This window comes from Oncorhynchus mykiss, chromosome 12 (genome assembly GCF_013265735.2).
Source record: "Oncorhynchus mykiss isolate Arlee chromosome 12, USDA_OmykA_1.1, whole genome shotgun sequence".
Lineage (NCBI taxonomy): Eukaryota > Metazoa > Chordata > Actinopteri > Salmoniformes > Salmonidae > Oncorhynchus > Oncorhynchus mykiss.
Genome location: NC_048576.1, coordinates 7,698,013 through 7,724,665, shown reverse-complemented (window position 1 = coordinate 7,724,665; position 26,653 = coordinate 7,698,013). Strand labels below are relative to the sequence as shown.

Genomic DNA, 26,653 nt, shown 5'->3' with positions numbered 1-26,653 from the left:
ATCCCTAGTCACACCTCCGTCCCTAGTGTCTGGTCACACCTCCATCCCTAGTGTCTGGTCACACCTCCATCCCTAGTGTCTGATCACACCTCCATCCCTAGTGCCTGGTCACACCTCCATCCCTAGTGTCTGGTCACACCTCCATCCCTAGTGTCTGGTCACACCTCCATCCCTAGTGTCTGGTCACACCTCCATCCCTAGTGTCTGGTCACACCTCCATCCCTAGTGTCTGGTCACACCTCCATCCCTAGTCACACCTCCATCCCTAGTGTCTGGTCACACCTCCATCCCTAGTGTCTGGTCACACCTCCATCCCTAGTGTCTGGTCACACCTCCATCCCTAGTGTCTGGTCACACCTCCATCCCTAGTCACACCTCCATCCGTAGTGTCTGGTCACACCTCCATCCCTAGTCACACCTCCATCCCTAGTCACACCTCCATCCCTAGTGTCTGGTCACACCTCCATCCCTAGTCACACCTCCATCCCTAGTGTCTGGTCACACCTCCATCCCTAGTCACACCTCCATCCGTAGTGTCTGGTCACACCTCCATCCCTAGTGTCTGGTCACACCTCCATCCCTAGTGTCTGGTCACACCTCCATCCCTAGTGTCTGGTCACACCTCCATCCCTAGTGTCTGGTCACACCTCCATCCCTAGTGTCTGATCACACCTCCATCCCTAGTGTCTGGTCACACCTCCATCCCTAGTCACACCTCCATCCCTAGTGTCTGGTCACACCTCCATCCCTAGTGTCTGGTCACACCTCCATCCCTAGTCACACCTCCATCCCTAGTGTCTGGTCACACCTCCATCCCTAGTGTCTGGTCACACCTCCATCCCTAGTGTCTGGTCACACCTCCATCCCTAGTCACACCTCCATCCCTAGTCACACCTCCATCCCTAGTGTCTGGTCACACCTCCATCCGTAGTGTCTGGTCACACCTCCATCCCTAGTGTCTGGTCACACCTCCATCCCTAGTCACACCTCCATCCCTAGTGTCTGGTCACACCTCCATCCCTAGTGTCTGGTCACACCTCCATCCCTAGTGTCTGGTCACACCTCCATCCCTAGTGTCTGGTCACACCTCCATCCCTAGTCACACCTCCATCCCTAGTGTCTGGTCATACCTCCATCCCTAGTGTCTGGTCACACCTCCATCCCTAGTGTCTGGTCACACCTCCATCCCTAGTGTCTGGTCACACCTCCATCCCTAGTCACACCTCCATCCGTAGTGTCTGGTCACACCTCCATCCCTAGTCACACCTCCATCCCTAGTGTCTGGTCACACCTCCATCCCTAGTCACACCTCCATCCCTAGTGTCTGGTCACACCTCCATCCCTAGTCACACCTCCATCCCTAGTGTCTGGTCACACCTCCATCCCTAGTGTCTGGTCACACCTCCATCCCTAGTGTCTGGTCACACCTCCATCCCTAGTGTCTGGTCACACCTCCATCCCTAGTGTCTGGTCACACCTCCATCCCTAGTGTCTGATCACACCTCCATCCCTAGTGTCTGGTCACACCTCCATCCCTAGTCACACCTCCATCCCTAGTGTCTGGTCACACCTACATCCCTAGTGTCTGATCACACCTCCATCCCTAGTCACACCTCCATCCCTAGTGTCTGGTCACACCTACATCCCTAGTGTCTGGTCACACCTCCATCCCTAGTGCCTGGTCACACCTCCATCCCTAGTCACACCTCCATCCCTAGTGTCTGGTCACACCTCCATCCCTAGTCACACCTCCATCCCTAGTGTCTGGTCACACCTCCATCCCTAGTGTCTGGTCACACCTCCATCCCTAGTGTCTGGTCATACCTCCATCCCTAGTGTCTGATCACACCTCCATCCCTAGTCACACCTCCATCCCTAGTGTCTGGTCACACCGCCATCCCTAGTGTCTGGTCACACCTACATCCCTAGTGTCTGGTCACACCTCCATCCCTAGTGCCTGGTCACACCTCCATCCCTAGTCACACCTCCATCCCTAGTGTCTGGTCACACCTCCATCCCTAGTCACACCTCCATCCCTAGTGTCTGGTCACACCTCCATCCCTAGTGTCTGGTCACACCTCCATCCCTAGTCACACCTCCATCCCTAGTGCCTGTTTTTTTTTTTTTTTTACATTTAAATCAGAAATCGGCACCCAAAAATTTTAGATTTCCGATTCTTATGAAAACTTGAAATCGGCCCATGTAGCCCCCATCACAGACAATAAATCAAGATAGTAATGGAAAGATGAAGGAGCTGGTAACAGTACTGTGAAAATACATTTCCCATTAAACAGAAACCTATGACTGTTGTTTTAACCGGTAAGTATTTGGTTATAAGTCTATCGCTGACTTCACTTAATTCATTTCCATGGAAATGGACAATAAAGGTATCCTATAATACTGTATTGTAGTTCCTATTTGTCCATTTGCCTGTTGTGTTAGCAGAGTGACAGCAGGATGTGATGTTGATAGTTTCTTCTTCTCTCTCTTATTCCTCTCTGTCTCTCTCGCCCTTTCTCCTTTACACCTCTCTCTATCTCTCTCTCTCTCTTCTCTTTCTTATTTCTCTGTCTCTCTCTTTCTTTCTCCTTTACACCTCTCTCTTCTCTCTCTTCTCTCTCTTATCCCTCTCTGTCTCTCTCTCCCTTTCTCCTTTACACCTCTCTCTCTCTCTCTCTCTCTCTCTCTCTCTCTCTCTCTCTCTCTCTCTCTCTCTTCTCTATCTTATTCCCCTCTCTCTCTTCTCTCTTCTTCCTCTGTTTCTTCCTCCTTTACTCCCTCTTTCTCTCTCTCTCTCTTTCTCTCTTTCTCTCTCTTATCTTTCTTATTCCTCTCTTTCTCTCTCTCTCTCCCTCCTTTACATCTCTCTCTCCTTCTCTTCCCCAGTGCGTCTACTACAGACCTGTCGGGCTACGACCCAGGTTACCTGAGGAAGAGTCCAGACCAGTACAGTTCTAGAGGAAGTATGGAGAGCCTTGGGGAGCACCACGGCCACCCAGCCTACAGGTGCTGCTCTTTAACATGGGCTTTTTCTATGACCTTTTTGTTATGCCTTATTGATCCTTGTCTTGTCTTTGTAATCATCATTTCCAGAGAGGACCACAATGGAAATAAGCCTCCAGGTTGATCATGGTTTTTATCCTACATAATATGTTATGCTGTCTCCAGCTGGAGCAGCCTACTACTGCTAATTAGCTAATAAATTCAATCAATCCAGTAAGGATAAATAAAGTAGTTCTGTACTCTCCAGCTCTTCCTGCCACCAGCTGTCTGCCTCCAAGTCCTCCAACAGCATGGACCACCTTCACAGCAAGAGAGACTCAGCCTACTCCTCCTTCTCCACCAGCTCTAGTATCCCAGAGTACCTTGCGGCCGCTCCGACCTTTGGTAAAGAGAGATCGTACTCCATGGAGACGGTTCCGCAGAGGGGCGGGATTAGTGGAGGGGGCGGGGCCGGGGCGGAGGGAATGCAGCAAGCTGACATCCGATATGTCCGTACGGTCTACGACCCCCAGCAGGGCGGCGCTCAGGAGCACGAGGTTAGCTCCGCCTCTGCTGCGTTGCTACGCAGCCACGAGACTGGCAGGGCGGGGTCTTGTAGTGTGGGCGGGGCCGCCTGTTACCGCGCCACCAGTAGCAGTAGTAACAGTAGTGGAGGAAGCAGCGGTGGTGGTAACCATGGTAATAACCCCAACCGTCACAGTGTTGGGCCCATTTGGGGTCAGAGCGCCAGCCGCAGTTCCTACGAGAGCCTGAAGGGGGCGCCGGCTCCTCCCATGCGGAGCGACAGCTACGCGGCTATCAGGAACCATGAGAGACCAAACTCGTGGTCCAGCCTGGATCAGGCTCGCTCCCTCAGGGCTCTCCACAAGGGGTCCACCTCCTCCTGGTACCACTCCTCTGGCTCTGTGGCCTCCGGCTCGGTGAAGGGCTCCTACGGGGCCGAGGGCCAGCTCCACACCGTCATAGAGAAGAGTCCTGAGAGCAGGTATTCAGCCCGTTCTATTGTATCTATTAGCAAACCCATGGACATCATGAGTTGTGTTTGTTTCACCAGTCATCAGTGTCTCTGTTTCTCTAATGTAGTCATGTGTATGTTGTTGTTGTTGTTGTTGTTGTTGTTGTTGTTGTTGTTACAAAACATGTCTTATTCTTCTTCTAGCCCCACCACCAAGCCCAAACAGGGCGTGGGTCAGGGCTACCCGCCGCCCCCCGAGCCCCAGCAAACATCCACCCAGTCTGGCTGCCTCATGCTGCCCCAGGGCATCTACCCTGTACCCCCACCGGAGCCCCACTATGCCCAGATGCCCACCAGCAGCCCCAACCCCAGCAGCATGTACCCAGCAATGGCCAGGGAGAGCAGTCTGAGCAGACAGAGAGAGCTCCAGGGGTTAAGGCTGGGGGTCAGTGTGGATACAGGGATGGCGGTAGTGGTGGAGAATGGATACCAAAGCAACCCCTCTATATCCTCCTATGTCACTTCCTCTGGCCAGCCTCAGCATCCTGACTTTGCTCATCCAACCCAACCCGCAGACAGAGTGGGGGGAAAGTCAGGGTACGAGGAGACCCAAACTAAACTGGGTCTCTACAGGTCTCATCTGAAGGGAGAGGGACAGACCGTATCCCAAAGGCAGAGCCAGAGGAGCCAAGGACAGGGACAGGGTCAAAGCCAGGGTCAGGATCAGGGACAGGGTCAGAGCCAGGATCAGAGCCAGGGACAGGGTCAGAGCCAAGGCCAGGGACAGGGTCAGAGCCAGGGACAGAGCCAAGGCCAGGGTCAGGATCAGAGCCAGGGACAGGGTCAGAGCCAAGGCCAGGGACAGAGCCAAGGCCAGGGTCAGGATCAGAGCCAAGGCCAGGGACAGGGACAGGGTCAGAGCCAAGGCCAGGGACAGGGACAGGGTCAGAACCAGGGTCAAGGACAGGGTCAGAGCCAGGGACAGGGTCAGATCCAGGGCCAGGGACAGGGTCAGAGCCAAAGTCAGGGTCAGAGCCAGGGTCAGGGTCAGAGCCAAGGCCAGGGACTGGGTCAGAGTCAAGGCCAGGGTCAGGCGTCCAGACCCTCCTCAGTCCAGTCTATAGGCCAGTCTATAGGCCAGTCTATAGGCCAGGAGAGAAGGGACCCATACACGCCAGTCCAACCGCGGGGAGAGAGGCTACCCAGGTACTCCCAGGGCTCAGAGAGCTGCCCTGAGCACCACCGACAGGGCCAGGTCAGGGAGGAAGGGCAGGTCAGACGCACAGAGCCCAGGCCCCACGCTACTCACCCTGTGGCAGGCACCACCATGCCCAGTAAGATCGCACAGGGACATGTTCCCCAGGGGAGCAACAACAGTAGTACCCCAGCACAGGTGTCTGACCAGCGGGTAGAGCAGAGGACCCAGGGGCCTGACCAACAGGTAGAGCAGAGGGCCCAGGGGCCTGACCAACAGGTAGAGCAGAGGGCCCAGGGGCCTGACCAACAGGTAGAGCAGAGGGCCCAGGGGCCTGACCAGCGGGTAGAGCAGAGGGCCCAGGGGCCAGATCAGCGGGTAGAGCAGAGGGCCCAGGGGCCAGACCTTCAGGTCAATGACCATAGATCCAGGTCCCCCCTCTGGTACTACAACGATCCAATTCCGCCCCAACCGCAGAGGGACCAGAGGGGACCAGAGCACACCCTGACCCAGCTGCAGAACGTCCTAGCAGATGTCCAGCGTTGTGACAGTCCAGAGAGCTCCGCCAACAGCCAGAGTAGCCACCAGAGGAGCCTCTCTGTTCTGGAGAAAGTGAACCGCTTCGAGGGCCGCGAGCAGAGCCATGGGCAGGGGAAGCAGAGGAGTAAAAGCACCAGCGCTAACCACACCAACCCGAGGCCCTCCTCCTCCCGTCCAACCCAGCCCCAGTCTCAGCCCCAGTCTCAGCCCCAGTCTCAGCCCCAGTCTCAGCCCCAGCACCATGAGAGGGCTGGTATGGATGACCTGCGTAACACGCTGGAGAGAACTAGCAGCCCCAGCAGCACCTGCAGAACACTGAGCTCCTCCTCTAGCTCACATCATTGGAAAACAACGGTGGCCCACGAGGGTCATCATTACGCAGAGCAGCAGAGGCCAGGGAGTTGTGACCAGACCCAGCCTCAGAGCTCCAGGTACCCCCATCACCACCACCCTAATCCCCAGGACCCTCACCCTGGCTCGGCCCTGCAGAGGAGCAGGAGCACCTTCCAACTGGGGAGCCAGGAGGGCCAGGAGGGCCACGACAGAGACAGGTAATCGTTCAATATTGTATATACAAAGTGTACAAAACATAAGGAACACCTTCCGAATATTGTGTTGCACCTCCCCTTTTACCTTCAGAACAGACTCAATGGGACGGCAGGGTAGCCTAGTGGTTAGAGCGTAGAGGCGGCAGGGTAGCCTAGTGGTTAGAGCATAGAGGCGGCAGGGTAGCCTAGTGGTTAGAGCGTAGAGGCGGCAGGGTAGCCTAGTGGTTAGAGCGTAGAGGCGGCAGGGTAGTCTAGTGGTTAGAGCGTAGAGGCGGCAGGGTAGCCTAGTGGTTAGAGCGTAGAGGCGGCAGGGTAGCCTAGTGGTTAGAGCGTAGAGGCGGCAGGGTAGCCTAGTGGTTAGAGCGTAGAGGCGGCAGGGTAGCCTAGTGGTTAGAGCGTAGAGGCGGCAGGGTAGTCTAGTGGTTAGAGCGTAGAGGTGGCAGGGTAGCCTAGTGGTTAGAGTGTAGAGGCGGCAGGTAGCCTAGTGGTTAGAGCGTGGAGGCGGCAGGGTAGCCTAGTGGTTAGAGCGTAGAGGCGGCAGGGTAGCCTAGTGGTTAGAGCGTAGAGGCGGCAGGGTAGCCTAGTGGTTAGAGTGTAGAGGCGGCAGGGTAGCCTAGTGGTTAGAGTGTAGAGGCGGCAGGGTAGCCTAGTGGTTAGAGTGTAGAGGTGGCAGGGTAGCCTAGTGGTTAGAGTGTAGAGGCGGCAGGGTAGTCTAGTGGTTAGAGTGTAGAGGCGGCAGGGTAGCCTAGTGGTTAGAGCGTTGGACTAGTAACCAGAAGGTTGCAAGTTCAAACCGCCGAGCTGACAAGGTCGTTCTGCCCCTGAACAGGCAGTTAACCCACTGTTCCTAGGCCCTCATTGAAAATAAGAATTTGTTCTTGCCTAGTTAAATCAAGGTAAAATAAATATGCGCCTAGCACCTACTATCATACCCCGTTCAAAGGCACTTCAATATTTTGTCTTGTCCATTCACCCTCTGTGAAAAACTGATAGAGTTCACCCTCTGTGAAAAACTGATAGACCCCAAGCGACTTACAGCTGTAATCGCAGCAAAAGGTGGCGCTACAAAGTATTAACTTAAGGGGGCTGAATAATTTTGCACGCCCAATTTTTCAGTTTTTGATTTGTTAAAAAAGTTTGAAATATCCAATAAATGTCGTTCCACTTCATGATTGTGTCCCACTTGTTGTTGATTCTTCACAAAAAAATACAGTTTTATATCTTTATGTTTGAAGCCTGAAATGTGGCAAAAGGTCGCAAAGTTCAAGGGGGCCGAATACTTTCGCAAGGCACTGTATTTCATGGAAAGAGCAGGTGTTCTTAATGTTTTGTACACTCAGTTTATGTTGGTGTATAGTGTATAGATTGTGTAAATGATGTGTATATTACATTGTCTATATTCTGTCTGTATATTCTGTTTATTATTGTCACCACCATTTCACCAGGTCAAAGGTTAATGTACTTGGTGAATAAAAGGCATTCTCATTGTGATTTTGACAGGGATGGGGACAGAGAGTTCCATTGGAGGGATGACCTGCAGGACCTACTGGGGACCATCCAGGACACGTCTTTTAACCGGGCCTACAGGAACAGTATCAAGGACGCCCAGTCCAAGGTGCTCAGATCCACCTCCTTCAGACGCAGGGATCTGGGAATCAGCGTCAGCGGGAGTGTCAACAACCACTCCCCTCCCATCCCCGCCAAGCACTTATCTCTGGAGAGGAGGGGACCTAAGACCAGCCCCAAACCCTCCATTGTCTCCACTACTGTCCAAGCCTCCACCCGAGCCCTTGCCCTAACTACCTCCACTCACACCCCCAAAGAAAGGCTTACGGTCACTGTCCCAGACCCAATCACAGCCCCAGCCACCTTTCACTCGCCTCACACCCCTAAAGAAAGGCTTACGGTCACTGTCCCAGACCCAATCCCAGCCCCAGCCACCTTTCCCTCGCCTCACACCCCCAAAGAGAGGCACGTTGTCACCCCAGAGCCCGATAGGTTCGGTCCCCCAGAGCTCCTCAGCGTCCTGGCCATGGGCCCACCAGTCCCGGCCCGTATCGGTGGGCGTAAGCGACTCACCATGGAGAAGAAGAAGAGGTCCTACTCCGAGCCTGAGAACATGCATGAGGTGAGTCAAAGTATCCAAGATCCTATCTCCTGCTTTTTTGCACTTAAAGGTTTATTTATTTATTTTATTTCACCTTTATTTAACCAGGTAGGCAAGTTGAGAACAAGTTCTCATTTACAATTGCGACCTGGCCAAGATAAAGCAAAGCAGTTCGACAGATACAACGACACAGAGTTACACATGGAGTAAAACAAACATACAGTCAATAATACAGTATAAACAAGTCTATATACGATGTGAGCAAAGGAGGTGAGAAGGGAGGTAAAGGCAAAAAAGGCCTTGGTGGCAAGGTAAATACAATATAGCAAGTAAAACACTGGAATGGTAGATTTGCAATGGAAGAATGTGCAAAGTGGAAATAAAAATAATGGGGTGCAATGGAGCAAAATAAATAAATTAATTAAATACAGTAGGGAAAGAGGTGGTTGTTTTGGCTGAATTATAGGTGGGCTATGTACAGGTGCAGTAATCTGTGAGCTGCTCTGACAGTTGGTGCTTAAAGCTAGTGAGGGAGATAAGTGTTTCCAGTTTCAGAGATTTTGTAGTTCGTTCCAGTCATTGGCAGCAGAGAACTAGAAAGAGAGGCGGCCAAAGAAAGAATTGGTTTTGGGGGTGACTAGAGAGATATACCTGCTGGAGCGTGTGCTACAGGTGGGAGATGCTATGGTGACCAGCGAGCTGAGATAAGGGGGGACTTTACCTAGCAGGGTCTTGTAGATGACATGGAGCCAGTGGGTTTGGCGACGAGTATGAACCGAGGGCCAGCCAACGAGAGCGTACAGGTCGCAATGGTGGGTAGTATATGGGGCTTTGGTGACAAAACGGATTGCACTGTGATAGACTGCATCCAATTTGTTGAGTAGGGTATTGGAGGCTATTTTGTAAATGACATCACCAAAGTCGAGGATTGGTAGGATGGTCAGTTTTACAAGGGTATGTTTGGCAGCATGAGTGAAGGATGCTTTGTTGCGAAATAGGAAGCCAATTCTAGATTTAATTTTGGATTGGAGATGTTTGATATGGGTCTGGAAGGAGAGTTTACAGTCTAACCAGACACCTAAGTATTTGTAGTTGTCCACATATTCTAAGTCAGAGCCACCCAGAGTAGTGATGTTGGACAGGCGGGTAGGTGCAGGTAGAGATCGGTTGAAGAGCATGCATTTAGTTTTACTTGTATTTAAGAGCAATTGGAGGCCACGGAAGGAGAGTTGTATGGCATTGAAGCTTGCCTGGAGGGTTGTTAACACAGTGTCCAAAGAAGGGCCAGAAGTATACAGAATGGTGTCGTCTGCGTAGAGGTGGATCGGAGACTCACCAGCAGCAAAAGCGACCTCATTGATGTATACAGAGAAGAGAGTCGGTCCAAGAATTGAACCCTGTCTGGGTAGACTCAGTGAGATGGCGTTGCAGCGAACAGCACCGCAGATATTGAGATGAGTGAGCTGCAAGACTTACTGCTCTCCATTCAGTGATGCTGCACTGTGGCTGACCCTGTACTTCCTAAACCCTTACTGCTCTCCATTCAGGGATGCTGCACTGTGGCTGACCCTGTACTTCCTAAACCCTTACTGCGCTCCATTCAGGGATGCTGCACCGTGGCTGACCCTGTACTTCCTAAACCCTTACTGCGCTCCATTCAGGGATGCTGCACTGTGGCTGACCCTGTACTTCCTAAACCCTTACTGCGCTCCATTCAGGGATGCTGCACCGTGGCTGACCCTGTACTTCCTAAACCCTTACTGCGCTCCATTCAGGGATGCTGCACTGTGGCTGACCCTGTACTTCCTAAACCCTTACTGCGCTCCATTCAGGGATGCTGCACCGTGGCTGACCCTGTACTTCCTAAACCCTTACTGCTCTCCATTCAGGGATGCTGCACTGTGGCTGACCCTGTACTTCCTAAACCCTTACTGCGCTCCATTCAGGGATGCTGCACTGTGGCTGACCCTGTACTTCCTAAACCCTTACTGCTCTCCATTCAGGGATGCTGCACTGTGGCTGACCTTGTACTTCCTAAACCCTTACTGCTCTCCGTTCAGGGATGCTGCACTGTGGCTGACCCTGTACTTCCTAAACCCTTACTGCTCTCCATTCAGGGATGCTGCACTGTGGCTGACCCTGTACTTCCTAAACCCTTACTGCTCTCCATTCAGGGATGCTGCACTGTGGCTGACCCTGTACTTCCTAAACCCTTACTGCTCTCCATTCAGGGATGCTGCACTGTGGCTGACCCTGTACTTCCTAAACCCTTACTGCTCTCCATTCAGGGATGCTGCACTGTGGCTGACCCTGTACTTCCTAAACCATTACTGCTCTCCATTCAGGGATGCTGCACTGTGGCTGACCCTGTACTTCCTAAACCCTTACTTCCTCTCCATTCAGGGATGCTGCACTGTGGCTGACCCTGTACTTCCTAAACCCTTACTGCTCTCCATTCAGGGATGAGGTTGTTGTCCTGGCACCACACTGCCAGGTCTCTGACTTCCTCCATATAGATTGTCTCATCATTGTCGGTGATCAGGCCTACCACCGTTGTGTTTTCGGCAAACGTAAATATGGTGTTGTAGTTGTGCTTGGCCACTCAGTTGTGGGTGAACAGGAAGTACAGGAGGGGACTAAGCACGCACCCCTGAGGGGCCCCCGTGTTGAGGATCAGCGTGGCAGATGTGTTGTTGCCTACCCTTACCACCTGGGGGCGGCCCGTCTGGAAGTCCAGCATCCAGTTGCAGAGGGAGGTATTTAGTCCAAGGGTCCATAACTTAGTGATGAGCTTTGTGGGCACTATGGTGTTGAACGCTGAGCTGTAGTCAATGAACAGCGTTCTGACATAGGTGTTCCTTTTGTCCAGGTGGGAAAGGGCAGTGTGGAGTGTGATTGAGATTGCCTCTTCTGTGGATCTGTTGGGGCGGTATGCGAATTGGAGTGGGTCTAGGGTTTCCGGGATGACGGTGTTGATGTGAGCCATGTCCAGCATTTCAAAGCATTTCATGGCTACAGATGTAAGTGCTATGGGTTGGTAGTCATTTAGGCAGGTTACCTTAGTGTTCTTGGACTTTCGCTTTCTTGGGCACAGGGACTATGGGGGTCTTCTTGAAACATGTAGCTATTACAGACTCGGTCAGGGAGAGGTTGAAAATGTCAGTGAAGACACTTGCCAGTTGGTCCACGCATGCTCGGAGTACATGCCCTGTTAATCCGTCTGGCCCCGTGGCCTTGTGAATGTTGATCTGTTTAAAGGCTACGGAGAGGGTGATCACAGTCGTCCGGAACAGCTGGTGCTCTCATGCATGCTTCAGTGTTGCTTCCCTCGAAGTGAGCATAAAAGGCATTTAGCCCATCTGGTAGGCTCTACATTCAGAGCGCTACACTGCGACTTGGTGTGTGTGTGTCTCAGGGGGTTAGAAAGCAAGAGACACATTTCTGTTTTCTGGAAAATAAAGGTTTCTTGTTCTTCTTCTTCTAGGTGGGGTTGGAGTCTGACCCAAGGAGTACTAGCCAGCACCAGCTGTTCCTTTTACCAGGTACAGAGACCAGTGTGGCGGACCGCAGGAGGATGTTTGAGATGGCCGCCAGTCGCAGCCTGAGCTCCAGCTCCCAGGCTCCCCAGCGCCTCCAGGGCTCCCAGGCTCCCCAGGGCCTCCAGGGCTCCCAGGCTAGTCTAGCCGTGTCCCGGCCAGAGCTCCGGCAGCTGCAGCAGGACGCCCTGGCCGACTACATGGAGAGGAAGAGAAGCTGGAGGACAGACGGGGATAGGGACAGGTCAGAGGGAGGGCGCGCCCACCGTGACCGCCCTCACAGCGCCTACCTGCAGCCCTTTACAGACACCCGGAGTGTTTCCTCAACCTCCACCACCAGTCTAGCCTCTCTTCAGGAGCCTCTTGGCCAAGACAGCAGTCTCTCTGATGGGGGAAGGCTCTGCTCCACCCTGCCTCCTGGCCTCCAGGGCTTCTATCCAGGCAGGGTCACTGCACCACGCATCCAGGCTCCAGCCTCAATCTCCACCACCCACCCAAACACCTCGGGATTCCACAGTCTACTGGAGGGAGAGCTGCCCAGATCCAGCCTTGGTAGAGAAGAACCAGCCCAGGACCTTGAGGCTCTCCGGAGCCAGGAGTTTTTCCTGCGAGGCGATGGAGCCTTTGAGAGGGCAGTTCCAGCCCGGAACTCTGGCAAGTCAGCCTCTGCGGAGGACCTGCTGGAGCGCTCTGAGAGGCCTGCACCCCAGCACTTCAGATCACGCTCCTCGCCCTCTGGCGAGAGGCTAAATCAGGTAGAGTACAATACACTCTCTGGTTTTACACTTTGTAGACTTCTTTACTAAACTAATCAAAACAAAGACACAACACCATTTATTTTGATACAAATGTGTGTGGATGTAGCTTCAGTTGTAAGTCTTAGGTTAGCTCATCTTCAGCTGTAAGTCGTATGTTAGCTGTAGCTTCAGTTGTAAGTCTTAGGTTAGCTCATCTTCAGCTGTAAGTCTTATGTTAGCTGTAGCTTCAGTTGTAAGTCTTAGGTTAGCTCATCTTCAGCTGTAAGTCTTATGTTAGCTGTAGCTTCAGCTGTAAGTCTTATGTTAGCTGTAGCTTCAGCTGTAAGTCTTATGTTAGTTCATCATCAGCTGTAAGTCTTAGGTTAGCTTATCAGCTGTAAGTCTTAGGTTAGCTCATGTTCAGCTGTAAGTCTTAGGTTAGCTCATCTTCAGCTGTAAGTCTTAGGTTAGCTCATCAGCTGTAAGTCTTAGGTTAGCTCATCAGCTGTAAGTCTTAGGTTAGCTCATCAGCTGTAAGTCTTAGGTGAGCTCATCTTCAGCTTTAAGTCTTAGGTTAGCTCTTCAGCTGTAAGTCTTAGGTTAGCTCATCACCTGTAAGGCTTAGGTTAGGTCTTCAGCTGTAAGTCTTAGGTTAGGTCATCAGTTGTAAGTCTTAGGTTAGCTCATGTTCAGCTGTAAGTCTTAGGTTAGCTCATCAGCTGTAAGGCTTAGGTTAGCTCATCAGCTGTAAGTCTTAGGTTAGCTCATCATCTGTAAGTCTTAGGTTAGCGCATCAGCTGTAAGTCTTAGGTTAGCTGTAGCTTCAGTTGTAAGTCTTAGGTTAGTTCATCATCAGCTGTAAGTCTTAGATTAGCTCATCATCAGCTGTAAGTCTTAGGTTAGCTCATCACCTGTAAGTCTTAGATTAGCTCATCATCAGCTGTAAATCTTAGGTTAGCTCATCACCTGTAAGTCTTAGGTTAGCGCATCAGCTGTAAGTTTTAGGTTAGCTCATCAGCTGTAAGTCTTAGGTTAGCTCATCTTCAGATGTAAGTCTTAGGTTAGCTCATCATCTGTAAGTCTTAGGTTAGCGCATCAGCTGTAAGTCTTAGGTTAGCTGTAGCTTCAGTTGTAAGTCTTAGGTTAGTTCATCATCAGCTGTAAGTCTTAGATTAGCTCATCATCAGCTGTAAGTCTTAGATTAGCTCATCATCAGCTGTAAATCTTAGGTTAGCTCATCACCTGTAAGTCTTAGGTTAGCGCATCAGCTGTAAGTTTTAGGTTAGCTCATCAGCTGTAAGTCTTAGGTTAGCTCATCTTCAGATGTAAGTCTTAGGTTAGCTCATCAGCTGTAAGTCTTAGGTTAGCTCATCTTCAGCTTTAAGTCTTAGGTTAGCTCATCAGCTGTAAGTCTTAGGTTAGCTGTAGCTTCAGCTGTAAGTCTTAGGTTAGCTCATCACCTGTAAGGCTTAGGTTAGGTCTTCAGCTGTAAGTCTTAGGTTAGGTCATCAGTTGTAAGTCTTAGGTTAGCTCATGTTCAGCTGTAAGTCTTAGGTTAGCTCATCAGCTGTAAGGCTTAGGTTAGCTCATCAGCTGTAAGTCTTAGGTTAGCTCATCTTCAGCTTTAAGTCTTAGGTTAGCTCATCAGATGTACGTCTTAGGTTAGCTCATCATCTGTAAGTCTTAGGTTAGCGCATCAGCTGTAAGTCTTAGGTTAGCTGTAGCTTCAGTTGTAAGTCTTAGGTTAGTTCATCATCAGCTGTAAGTCTTAGATTAGCTCATCATCAGCTGTACGTCTTAGATTAGCTCATCATCAGCTGTAAATCTTAGGTTAGCTCATCTTCAGCTTTAAGTCTTAGGTTAGCTCATCAGCTGTAAGTCTTAGGTTAGCTGTAGCTTCAGCTGTAAGTCTTAGGTTAGCTCATCACCTGTAAGGCTTAGGTTAGGTCTTCAGCTGTAAGTCTTAGGTTAGGTCATCAGTTGTAAGTCTTAGGTTAGCTCATGTTCAGCTGTTAGTCTTAGGTTAGCTCATCAGCTGTAAGGCTTAGGTTAGCTCATCAGCTGTAAGTCTTAGGTTAGCTCATCATCTGTAAGTCTTAGGTTAGCGCATCAGCTGTAAGTCTTAGGTTAGCTGTAGCTTCAGGTTTAAGTCTTAGGTTAGTTCATCATCAGCTGTAAGTCTTAGGTTAGCTCATCATCTGTAAGTCTTAGGTTAGCGCATCAGCTGTAAGTCTTAGGTTAGCTGTAGCTTCAGTTGTAAGTCTTAGGTTAGTTCATCATCAGCTGTAAGTCTTAGATTAGCTCATCATCAGCTGTAAGTCTTAGATTAGCTCATCATCAGCTGTAAATCTTAGGTTAGCTCATCACCTGTAAGTCTTAGGTTAGCGCATCAGCTGTAAGTTTTAGGTTAGCTCATCAGCTGTAAGTCTTAGGTTAGCTCATCTGCTGTAAGTCTTAGGTTAGCTCATCTTCAGCTTTAAGTCTTAGGTTAGCTCATCAGCTGTAAGTCTTAGGTTAGCTGTAGCTTCAGCTGTAAGTCTTAGGTTAGCTCATCACCTTTAATTCTTAGGTTAGCTCATCAGCTGTAAGTCTTAGGTTAGCTCATCTTCAGCTGTAAGTCTTAGGTTAGCTCATATTCAGCTGTAAGTCTTAGGTTAGCTCATGAGCTGTAAGTCTTAGATTAGCTGTAGCTTCAGTTGTAAGTCTTAGGTTAGTTCATCATCAGCTGTAAGTCTTAGATTAGCTCATCATCAGCTGTAAGTCTTAGGTTAGCTCATCACCTGTAAGTCTTAGGTTAGCGCATCAGCTGTAAGTCTTAGGTTAGCTCATCAGCTGTAAGTCTTAGGTTAGCTCATCAGCTGTAAGTTTTAGGTTAGCTCATCGCTGTAAGTCTTAGGTTAGCTCATCTTCAGATGTACGTCTTAGGTTAGCTCATCACCTGTAAGTCTTAGGTTAGCTCATCAGCTGTAAGTCTTAGGTTAGCTCATCAGCTGTAAGTCTTAGGTTAGCTCATCAGCTGTAAGTCTTAGGTTAGGGGTTGGTGTCTGAGCTGGGTTTGGTGTCTGAGCTGGGTTTGGTGTCTGAGCTGGGGTTGGTGTCTGAGCTGGAGTTGGTGTCTGAACTGGGTTTGGTGTCTGAGCTGGGGTTGGTGTCTGAGCTGGGGTTGGTGTCTGAGCTGGGGTTGGTATCTTGCCTGGGGTTGGTGTCTGTGCTGGGTTTGGTGTCTGAGCTGGCCTAACCTTGAGCAGGCACATAAACCCAGGGCTGGATGATGAGTGTCCCAGGGGCAGAAGAGGTCATAGAGGTCAGGAGAGGTCACACAGCTGGCTTCTAAACCCCAGCTCTGCCTCCTACTTACAGGGCCGTGACTACGGCTGGCACATAAACCAACCTAGAAAGCTAGCAGTTAAAATATACTGTCCTACGCTAGGCTGAGGATTCCGCTGCCAAGTCAGTTTCTGTGGGATGTTAAACAAGGATGTTGTTTATCACCATATGGATTTCTTATGCCCTCTACTGTACATAACCCTAACCCTGAGGGGTGACAGGGCGGGTCTGTATAGTGACCTAACCCTGAGGGGTGACAGGGAGGGTCTGTATGGTGACCTAACCCTGAGGGGTGACAGGGAGGGTCTGTATGGTGACCTAACCCTGAGGGGTGACAGGGAGGGTCTGTATGGTGACCTAACCCTGAGGGGTGACAGGGCGGGTCTGTATAGTGACCTAACCCTGAGGGGTGACAGGGAGGGTCTGTATGGTGACCTAACCCTGAGGGGTGACAGGGCGGGTCTGTATAGTGACCTAACCCTGAGGGGTGACAGGGAGGGTCTGTATGGTGACCTAACCCTGAGGGGTGACAGGGAGGGTCTGTATGGTGACCTAACCCTGAGGGGTGACAGGGAGGGTCTGTATGGTGACCTAACCCTGGGGGGTGATAGGGAGTGTCTGTATAGTGACCTAACCCTGAGGGGTGACTGGGAGGGTCTGTATGGTGACCTAACCCTGGGGGGTGACAGGGCGGGTCTATATGGTGACCTAACCCTGAGGGGTGACAGGGCGGGTCTGTATGGTGACCTAACCCTGAGGGGTGACAGGGCGGGTCTGTATGGTGACCTAACCCTGAGGGGTGACAGGGAGGGTCTGTATGGTGACCTAACCCTGAGGGGTGACAGGGAGGGTCTGTATGGTGACCTAACCCTGAGGGGTGACAGGGAGGGTCTGTATGGTGACCTAACCCTGAGGGGTGACAGGGAGGGTCTGTATGGTGACCTAACCCTGAGGGGTGACAGGGAGGGTCTGTATGGTGACCTATCCCTGAGGGGTGACAGGGAGGGTCTGTATGGTGACCTAACCCTGAGGGGTGACAGGGCGGGTCTGTATGGTGACCTAACCCTGAGGGGTGACAGGGCGGATCTGTATGGTGACCTAACCCTGAGGGGTGACAGGGCGGGTCTGTATGGTGACCTAACCCTGAGGGGTGACAGGGCGGGTCTGTATGGTGACCTAACCCTGAGGGGTGACAGGGAGGGTCTGTATGGTGACCTAACCCTGAGGGGTGACAGGGCGGGTCTGTATGGTGACCTAACCCTGAGGGGTGACAGGGCGGGTCTGTATGGTGACCTAACCCTGAGGGGTGACAGGGCGGGTTTGTATGGTGACCTAACCCTGAGGGGTGACAGGGCGGGTCTGTATGGTGACCTAACCCTGAGGGGTGACAGGGCGGGTCTGTATGGTGACCTAACCCTGAGGGGTGACAGGGCGGGTCTGTATGGTGACCTAACCCTGAGGGGTGACAGGGAGGGTCTATATGGTGACCCAACCCTGAGGGGTGACAGGGCGGGTCTATCTGGTGACCTAACCCTGAGGGGTGACAGGGCGGGTCTATCTGGTGACCTAACCCTGAGGGGTGACAGGGCGGGTCTATATGGTGACCTAACCCTGAGGCGTGACAGGGCGGGTCTATATGGTGACCTAACCCTGAGGGGTGACAGGGCGGGTCTATATGGTGACCTAACCCTGAGGGGTGACAGGGCGGGTCTATATGGTGACCTAACCCTGAGGGGTGACAGGGAGGGTCTATATGGTGACCTAACCCTGAGGGGTGACAGGGAGGGTCTATATGGTGACCTAACCCTGAGGGGTGACAGGGAGGGTCTATATGGTGACCTAACCCTGAGGGGTGACAGGGAGGGTCTATATGGTGACCTAACCCTGAGGGGTGACAGGGCGGGTCTATATGGTGACCCAACCCTGAGGGGTGACAGGGCGGGTCTATCTGGGGACCCAACCCTGAGGGGTGACAGGGCGGGTCTATCTGGTGACCCAACCCTGAGGGGTGACAGGGAGGGTCTATATGGTGACCCAACCCTGAGGGGTGACAGGGCGGGTCTATCTGGTGACCTAACCCTGAGGGGTGACAGGGCGGGTCTATCTGGTGACCTAACCCTGAGGGGTGACAGGGCGGGTCTATATGGTGACCTAACCCTGAGGCGTGACAGGGCGGGTCTATATGGTGACCTAACCCTGAGGGGTGACAGGGCGGGTCTATATGGTGACCTAACCCTGAGGGGTGACAGGGCGGGTCTATATGGTGACCTAACCCTGAGGGGTGACAGGGAGGGTCTATATGGTGACCTAACCCTGAGGGGTGACAGGGAGGGTCTATATGGTGACCTAACCCTGAGGGGTGACAGGGCGGATCTATATGGTGACCTAACCCTGAGGGGTGACAGGGAGGGTCTATATGGTGACCTAACCCTGAGGGGTGACAGGGAGGGTCTATATGGTGACCTAACCCTGAGGGGTGACAGGGAGGGTCTATATGGTGACCTAACCCTGAGGGGTGACAGGGCGGGTCTATATGGTGACCTAACCCTGAGGGGTGACAGGGAGGGTCTATATGGTGACCTAACCCTGAGGGGTGACAGGGAGGGTCTATATAGTGACCTAACCCTGAGGGGTGACAGGGAGGGTCTATATGGTGACCTAACCCTGAGGGGTGACAAGGCAGGTCTATATGGTGACCTAACCCTGAGGGGTGACAGGGAGGGTCTATATGGTGACCTAACCCTGAGGGGTGACAGGGAGGGTCTATATAGTGACCTAACCCTGAGGGGTGACAGGGAGGGTCTATATGGTGACCTAACCCTGAGGGGTGACAGGGAGGGTCTATATGGTGACCTAACCCTGAGGGGTGACAGGGAGGGTCTATATGGTGACCTAACCCTGAGGGGTGACAGGGAGGGTCTATATAGTGACCTAACCCTGAGGGGTGACAGGGAGGGTCTATATGGTGACCTAACCCTGAGGGGTGACAGGGAGGGTCTATATGGTGACCTAACCCTGAGGGGTGACAGGGAGGGTCTATATGGTGACCTAACCCTGAGGGGTGACAGGGAGGGTCTATATAGTGACCTAACCCTGAGGGGTGACAGGGAGGGTCTATATGGTGACCTAACCCTGAGGGGTGACAGGGAGGGTCTATATGGTGACCTAACCCTGAGGGGTGACAGGGCAGGTCTATATAGTGACCTAACCCTGAGGGGTGACAGGGCGGGTCTATATGGTGACCCCATAGAGATAAATAGTTAAATAAGTTTATCTCTATGGTGCCCAGCCCTGGCCTGGCCAGCAGCTCCACAGACAGGAAATACCCAAGATCCTTGACTTCCTGTGTGGTGCCACTGGGCCAGGGCTAGCAGAACACTGACTGATCACAGACTGATAAGACAGACAAACAAACACACGCAGACACATTAACACTCACACATACACACTGCAGTGGGCCAAGGAGGAGCAAGCTACGGACAATTATGATGGTCTTTAGAAGCTCCATTCGGGCCACAGCAGCTGATAGGTCAGTTAGGTCTCTCTCTCCCACTGCTGGGTCCTGAGGATGGATGGATATTAAAAAGCCCTTTATCTCCCAGAGCGATTACTGCCAGCATAAACACACACTGCTTTTCACATAACCACTGTCTCTCACTCTGTGGGTGCTAATTAAACTGCTTTATCATGGGGTAGAAATGAAAGAGATTTGTAACATTTTCCTCTCTTTTGCCACTGCCATAATATTTGTTGAAAACAGAAAGACAGCTGAAGCAAACACACACAGCCTATAGGACAGAGTTCCCCAAATGGCGGCCCGCAGGCCGAATTTGGCCCGCGGGTGGTTTTGTTTGGACCCCCAAAGTTATCTGAGCAAAAAATAATAATTATGTTGGATGTAAAAGACTAAAAACACCAGGAAATCAGCTCCAAGTGATTTTAATTCAGGAAATCAGCTCCAAGTGATTTTAATTCAGTAAATCAGCTCCAAGTGATTTTAATTCAGTAAATCAGCTCCAAGTGATTTTAATTCAGGGAATCAGCTCCAAGTTATTTTAATTCAGGAAATCAGCTCCAAGTGATTTTAATTCAGGAAATCAGCTCCAAGTGATTTTAATTCAGTAAATCAGCTCCAAGTGATTTTAATTCAGTAAATCAGCTCCAAGTGATTTTAATTCAGGGAATCAGCTCCAAGTTATTTTAATGCAGTAAATCAGCTCCAAGTGATTTTAATTCAGGGAATCAGCTCCAAGTTATTTTAATTCAGGAAATCAGCTCCAAGTGATTTTAATTCAGGAAATCAGCTCCAAGTGATTTTAATTCAGTAAATCAGCTCCAAGTGATTTTAATTCAGTAAATCAGCTCCAAGTGATTTTAATTCAGGGAATCAGCTCCAAGTGATTTTAATTCAGGAAATCAGCTCCAAGTGATTTTAATGTAGGAAATCTGTTCCCAAGTATTCCCACGTATAATGGAGAGACACGTGATCGTATACAAGGTTTTAAATGATTGTTTTCGTCAAACAATATGTCATTTAGGGATCCTTGAAGTCAATTTGCAATCTACAATTGTTTTTGTTATTATGTTTCCGACCCCTTGACAATCTGTTCAAGAAAAAATCGTCCCGCTGCTGAAGTTTAGTTTATAAGCCCTACTATAGGATAACCTCTATATATGTAGCTATGCTGTCAGAGGCCCTACTATAGGATACCCTCTATATATGTAGCTATGTTGTCAGAGGCCCTACTATAGGATAACCTCTATATATGTAGCTATGCTGTCAGAGGCCCTACTATAGGATAACCTCTATATATGTAGCTATGCTGTCAGAGGCCCTACTATAGGATAACCTCTATATATGTAGCTATGCTGTCAGAGGCCCTACTATAGGATAACCTCTATATATGTAGCTATGCTGTCAGAGGCCCTACTATAGGATAACCTCTATATATGTAGCTATGTTGTCAGAGGCCCTACTATAGGATACCCTCTATATATGTAGCTATGTTGTCAGAGGCCCTACTATAGGATACCCTCTATATATGTAGCTATGTTGTCAGAGGCCCTACTATAGGATACCCTCTATATATGTAGCTATGTTGTCAGAGGCCCTACTATAGGATACCCTCTATATATGTAGCTATGCTGTCAGAGGCCCTACTATAGAATACCCTCTATATATGTAGCTATGCTGTCAGAGGCCCTACTATAGAATACCCTCTATATATGTAGCTATGTTGTCAGAGGCCCTACTATAGGATACCCTCTATATATGTAGCTATGCTGTCAGAGGCCCTACTATAGGATACCCTCTATATATGTAGCTATGTTGTCAGAGGCCCTACTATAGGATAACCTCTATATATGTAGCTATGTTGTCAGAGGCCCTACTATAGGATAACCTCTATATATGTAGCTATGCTGTCAGAGGCCCTACTATAGGATACCCTCTATATATGTAGCTATGTTGTCAGAGGCCCTACTATAGGATAACCTCTATATATGTAGCTATGCTGTCAGAGGCCCTACTATAGGATACCCTCTATATATGTAGCTATGCTGTCAGAGGCCCTACTATAGGATACCCTCTATATATGTAGCTATGCTGTCAGAGGCCCTACTATAGGATAACCTCTATATATGTAGCTATGCTGTCAGAGGCCCTACTATAGAATACCCTCTATATATGTAGCTATGCTGTCAGAGGCCCTACTATAGAATACCCTCTATATATGTAGCTATGTTGTCAGAGGCCCTACTATAGGATACCCTCTATATATGTAGCTATGTTGTCAGAGGCCCTACTATAGGATACCCTCTATATATGTAGCTATGTTGTCAGAGGCCCTACTATAGGATACCCTCTATATATGTAGCTATGTTGTCAGAGGCCCTACTATAGGATACCCTCTATATATGTAGCTATGCTGTCAGAGGCCCTACTATAGAATACCCTCTATATATGTAGCTATGCTGTCAGAGGCCCTACTATAGAATACCCTCTATATATGTAGCTATGTTGTCAGAGGCCCTACTATAGGATACCCTCTATATATGTAGCTATGCTGTCAGAGGCCCTACTATAGGATACCCTCTATATATGTAGCTATGCTGTCAGAGGTCCTACTATAGGATAACCTCTATATGTGTAGCTATGCTGTCAGAGGCCCTACTATAGGATACCCTCCAAATATGTAGCTATGCTGTCAGAGGCCCTACTATAGGATAACCTCTATATATGTAGCTATGCTGTCAGAGGCCCTACTATAGGATAACCTCTATATATGTAGCTATGTTGTCAGAGGCCCTACTATAGGATACCCTCTATATATGTAGCTATGCTGTCAGAGGCCCTACTATAGGATACCCTCTATATATGTAGCTATGTTGTCAGAGGCCCTACTATAGGATACCCTCTATATATGTAGCTATGTTGTCAGAGGCCCTACTATAGGATAACCTCTATATATGTAGCTATGCTGTCAGAGGCCCTACTATAGGATAACCTCTATATATGTAGCTATGCTGTCAGAGGCCCTACTATAGGATACCCTCTATATATGTAGCTATGTTGTCAGAGGCCCTACTATAGGATAACCTCTATATATGTAGCTATGCTGTCAGAGGCCCTACTATAGGATACCCTCTATATATGTAGCTATGTTGTCAGAGGCCCTACTATAGGATACCCTCTATATATGTAGCTATGTTGTCAGAGGCCCTACTATAGGATACCCTCTATATATGTAGCTATGTTGTCAGAGGCCCTACTATAGGATACCCTCTATATATGTAGCTATGCTGTCAGAGGCCCTACTATAGGATACCCTCTATATATGTAGCTATGTTGTCAGAGGCCCTACTATAGGATAACCTCTATATATGTAGCTATGTTGTCAGAGGCCCTACTATAGGATAACCTCTATATATGTAGCTATGCTGTCAGAGGCCCTACTATAGGATAACCTCTATATATGTAGCTATGTTGTCAGAGGCCCTACTATAGGATAACCTCTATATATGTAGCTATGCTGTCAGAGGCCCTACTATAGGATAACCTCTATATATGTAGCTATGCTGTCAGAGGCCCTACTATAGGATACCCTCTATATATGTAGCTATGTTGTCAGAGGCCCTACTATAGGATAACCTCTATATATGTAGCTATGCTGTCAGAGGCCCTACTATAGGATAACCTCTATATATGTAGCTATGCTGTCAGAGGCCCTACTATAGGATAACCTCTATATATGTAGCTATGCTGTCAGAGGCCCTACTATAGGATAACCTCTATATATGTAGCTATGCTGTCAGAGGCCCTACTATAGAATAACCTCTATATATGTAGCTATGCTGTCAGAGGCCCTACTATAGGATAACCTCTATATATGTAGCTATGTTGTCAGAGGCCCTACTATAGGATAACCTCTATATACGTAGCTATGCTGTCAGAGGCCCTACTATAGGATAACCTCTATATATGTAGCTATGTTGTCAGAGGCCCTACTATAGGATAACCTCTATATATGTAGCTATGTTGTCAGAGGCCCTACTATAGGATAACCTCTATATATGTAGCTATGCTGTCAGAGGCCCTACTATAGGATAACCTCTATATATGTAGCTATGCTGTCAGAGGCCCTACTATAGGATAACCTCTATATATGTAGCTATGCTGTCAGAGGCCCTACTATAGGATACCCTCTATATATGTAGCTATGCTGTCAGAGGCCCTACTATAGGATAACCTCTATATATGTAGCTATGTTGTCAGAGGCCCTACTATAGGATACCCTCTATATATGTAGCTATGCTGTCAGAGGCCCTACTATAGGATAACCTCTATATATGTAGCTATGTTGTCAGAGGCCCTACTATAGGATACCCTCTATATATGTAGCTATGCTGTCAGAGGCCCTACTATAGGATAACCTCTATATATGTAGCTATGTTGTCAGAGGCCCTACTATAGGATAACCTCTATATATGTAGCTATGTTGTCAGAGGCCCTACTATAGGATACCCTCTATATATGTAGCTATGCTGTCAGAGGCCCTACTATAGGATAACCTCTATATATGTAGCTATGCTGTCAGAGGCCCTACTATAGGATACCCTCTATATATGTAGCTATGCTGTCAGAGGCCCTACTATAGGATAACCTCTATATATGTAGCTATGTTGTCAGAGGCCCTACTATAGGATACCCTCTATATATGTAGCTATGCTGTCAGAGGCCCTACTATAGGATAACCTCTATATATGTAGCTATGTTGTCAGAGGCCCTACTATAGGATACCCTCTATATATGTAGCTATGCTGTCAGAGGCCCTACTATAGGATACCCTCTATATATGTAGCTATGCTGTCAGAGGCCCTACTATAGGATACCCTCTATATATGTAGCTATGCTGTCAGAGGCCCTACTATAGGATAACCTCTATATATGTAGCTATGCTGTCAGAGGCCCTACTATAGGATAACCTCTATATATGTAGCTATGCTGTCAGAGGCCCTACTATAGGATACCCTCTATATATGTAGCTATGTTGTCAGAGGCCCTACTATAGGATACCCTCTATATATGTAGCTATGTTGTCAGAGGCCCTACTATAGGATACCCTCTATATATGTAGCTATGTTGTCAGAGGCCCTACTATAGGATACCCTCTATATGTGTAGCTATGCTGTCAGAGGCCCTACTATAGGATACCCTCTATATATGTAGCTATGTTGTCAGAGGCCCTACTATAGGATACCCTCTATATATGTAGCTATGCTGTCAGAGGCCCTACTATAGGATACCCTCTATATATGTAGCTATGTTGTCAGAGGCCCTACTATAGGATACCCTCTATATATGTAGCTATGCTGTCAGAGGCCCTACTATAGGATACCCTCTATATATGTAGCTATGCTGTCAGAGGCCCTACTATAGGATACCCTCTATATATGTAGCTATGCTGTCAGAGGCCCTACTATAGGATAACCTCTATATATGTAGCTATGTTGTCAGAGGCCCTACTATAGGATACCCTCTATATATGTAGCTATGTTGTCAGAGGCCCTACTATAGGATACCCTCTATATATGTAGCTATGTTGTCAGAGGCCCTACTATAGGATACCCTCTATATATGTAGCTATGTTGTCAGAGGCCCTACTATAGGATACCCTCTATATATGTAGCTATGCTGTCAGAGGCCCTACTATAGGATACCCTCTATATATGTAGCTATGTTGTCAGAGGCCCTACTATAGGATACCCTCTATATATGTAGCTATGTTGTCAGAGGCCCTACTATAGGATAACCTCTATATGTGTAGCTATGCTGTCAGAGGCCCTACTATAGGATACCCTCTATATATGTAGCTATGTTGTCAGAGGCCCTACTATAGGATAACCTCTATATATGTAGCTATGTTGTCAGAGGCCCTACTATAGGATAACCTCTATATACGTAGCTATGCTGTCAGAGGCCCTACTATAGGATAACCTCTATATATTTAGCTATGTTGTCAGAGGCCCTACTATAGGATAACCTCTATATGTGTAGCTATGTTGTCAGAGGCCCTACTATAGGATAACCTCTATATATGTAGCTATGCTGTCAGAGGCCCTACTATAGGATAACCTCTATATATGTAGCTATGCTGTCAGAGGCCCTACTATAGGATAACCTCTATATATGTAGCTATGCTGTCAGAGGCCCTACTATAGGATAACCTCTATATGTGTAGCTATGCTGTCAGAGGCCCTACTATAGGATAACCTCTATATATGTAGCTATGCTGTCAGAGGCCCTACTATAGAATAACCTCTATATGTGTAGCTATGCTGTCAGAGGCCCTACTATAGGATAACCTCTATATATGTAGCTATGCTGTCAGAGGTCCTACAGTATAATGTGGTATAAATGTAGCTATGATGTCAGAGGTCCTACAGTATAATGTGGTATATATGTAGCTATGTTGTCAGAGGTCCTACAGTATAATGTGGTATATATGTAGCTATGATGTCAGAGGTCCTACAGTATAATGTGGTATATATGTAGCAATGCTGTCAGAGGTCCTACAGTATAATGTGGTATATATGTAGCTATGATGTCAGAGGTCCTACAGTATAATGTGGTATATATGTAGCTATGTTGTCAGAGGCCCTACTATAGGATAACCTCTATATGTGTAGCTATGTTGTCAGAGGCCCTACTATAGGATAACCTCTATATATGTAGCTATGCTGTCAGAGGCCCTACTATAGGATACCCTCTATATATGTAGCTATGTTGTCAGAGGCCCTACTATAGGATACCCTCTATATATGTAGCTATGTTGTCAGAGGCCCTACTATAGGATAACCTCTATATATGTAGCTATGTTGTCAGAGGCCCTACTATAGGATAACCTCTATATACGTAGCTATGCTGTCAGAGGCCCTACTATAGGATAACCTCTATATATGTAGCTATGTTGTCAGAGGCCCTACTATAGGATAACCTCTATATGTGTAGCTATGTTGTCAGAGGCCCTACTATAGGATACCCTCTATATATGTAGCTATGTTGTCAGAGGCCCTACTATAGGATAACCTCTATATATGTAGCTATGCTGTCAGAGGCCCTACTATAGGATAACCTCTATATATGTAGCTATGTTGTCAGAGGCCCTACTATAGGATAACCTCTATATGTGTAGCTATGTTGTCA

General features: G+C 49.0%; 1 protein-coding gene across 4 annotated transcripts in view; it reads left to right on the top strand.

Annotated features, from left to right (window-relative positions):
• LOC110523118 (protein Shroom3) overlaps window positions 1–26,653 on the top strand; it is a 173,964-nt gene that overhangs the window by 96,853 nt on the left and 50,458 nt on the right. For all 4 annotated transcript variants that reach the window (XM_036936803.1, XM_036936802.1, XM_036936804.1 and 1 more), the window contains 5 exons: window positions 2,887–3,006; window positions 3,251–3,988; window positions 4,163–6,244; window positions 7,742–8,369; window positions 11,833–12,639. In XM_036936803.1, the coding sequence (XP_036792698.1) occupies window positions 2,887–3,006; window positions 3,251–3,988; window positions 4,163–6,244; window positions 7,742–8,369; window positions 11,833–12,639 (4,375 nt within the window). The remainder of the gene's footprint in view (window positions 1–2,886; window positions 3,007–3,250; window positions 3,989–4,162; window positions 6,245–7,741; window positions 8,370–11,832; window positions 12,640–26,653) is intronic.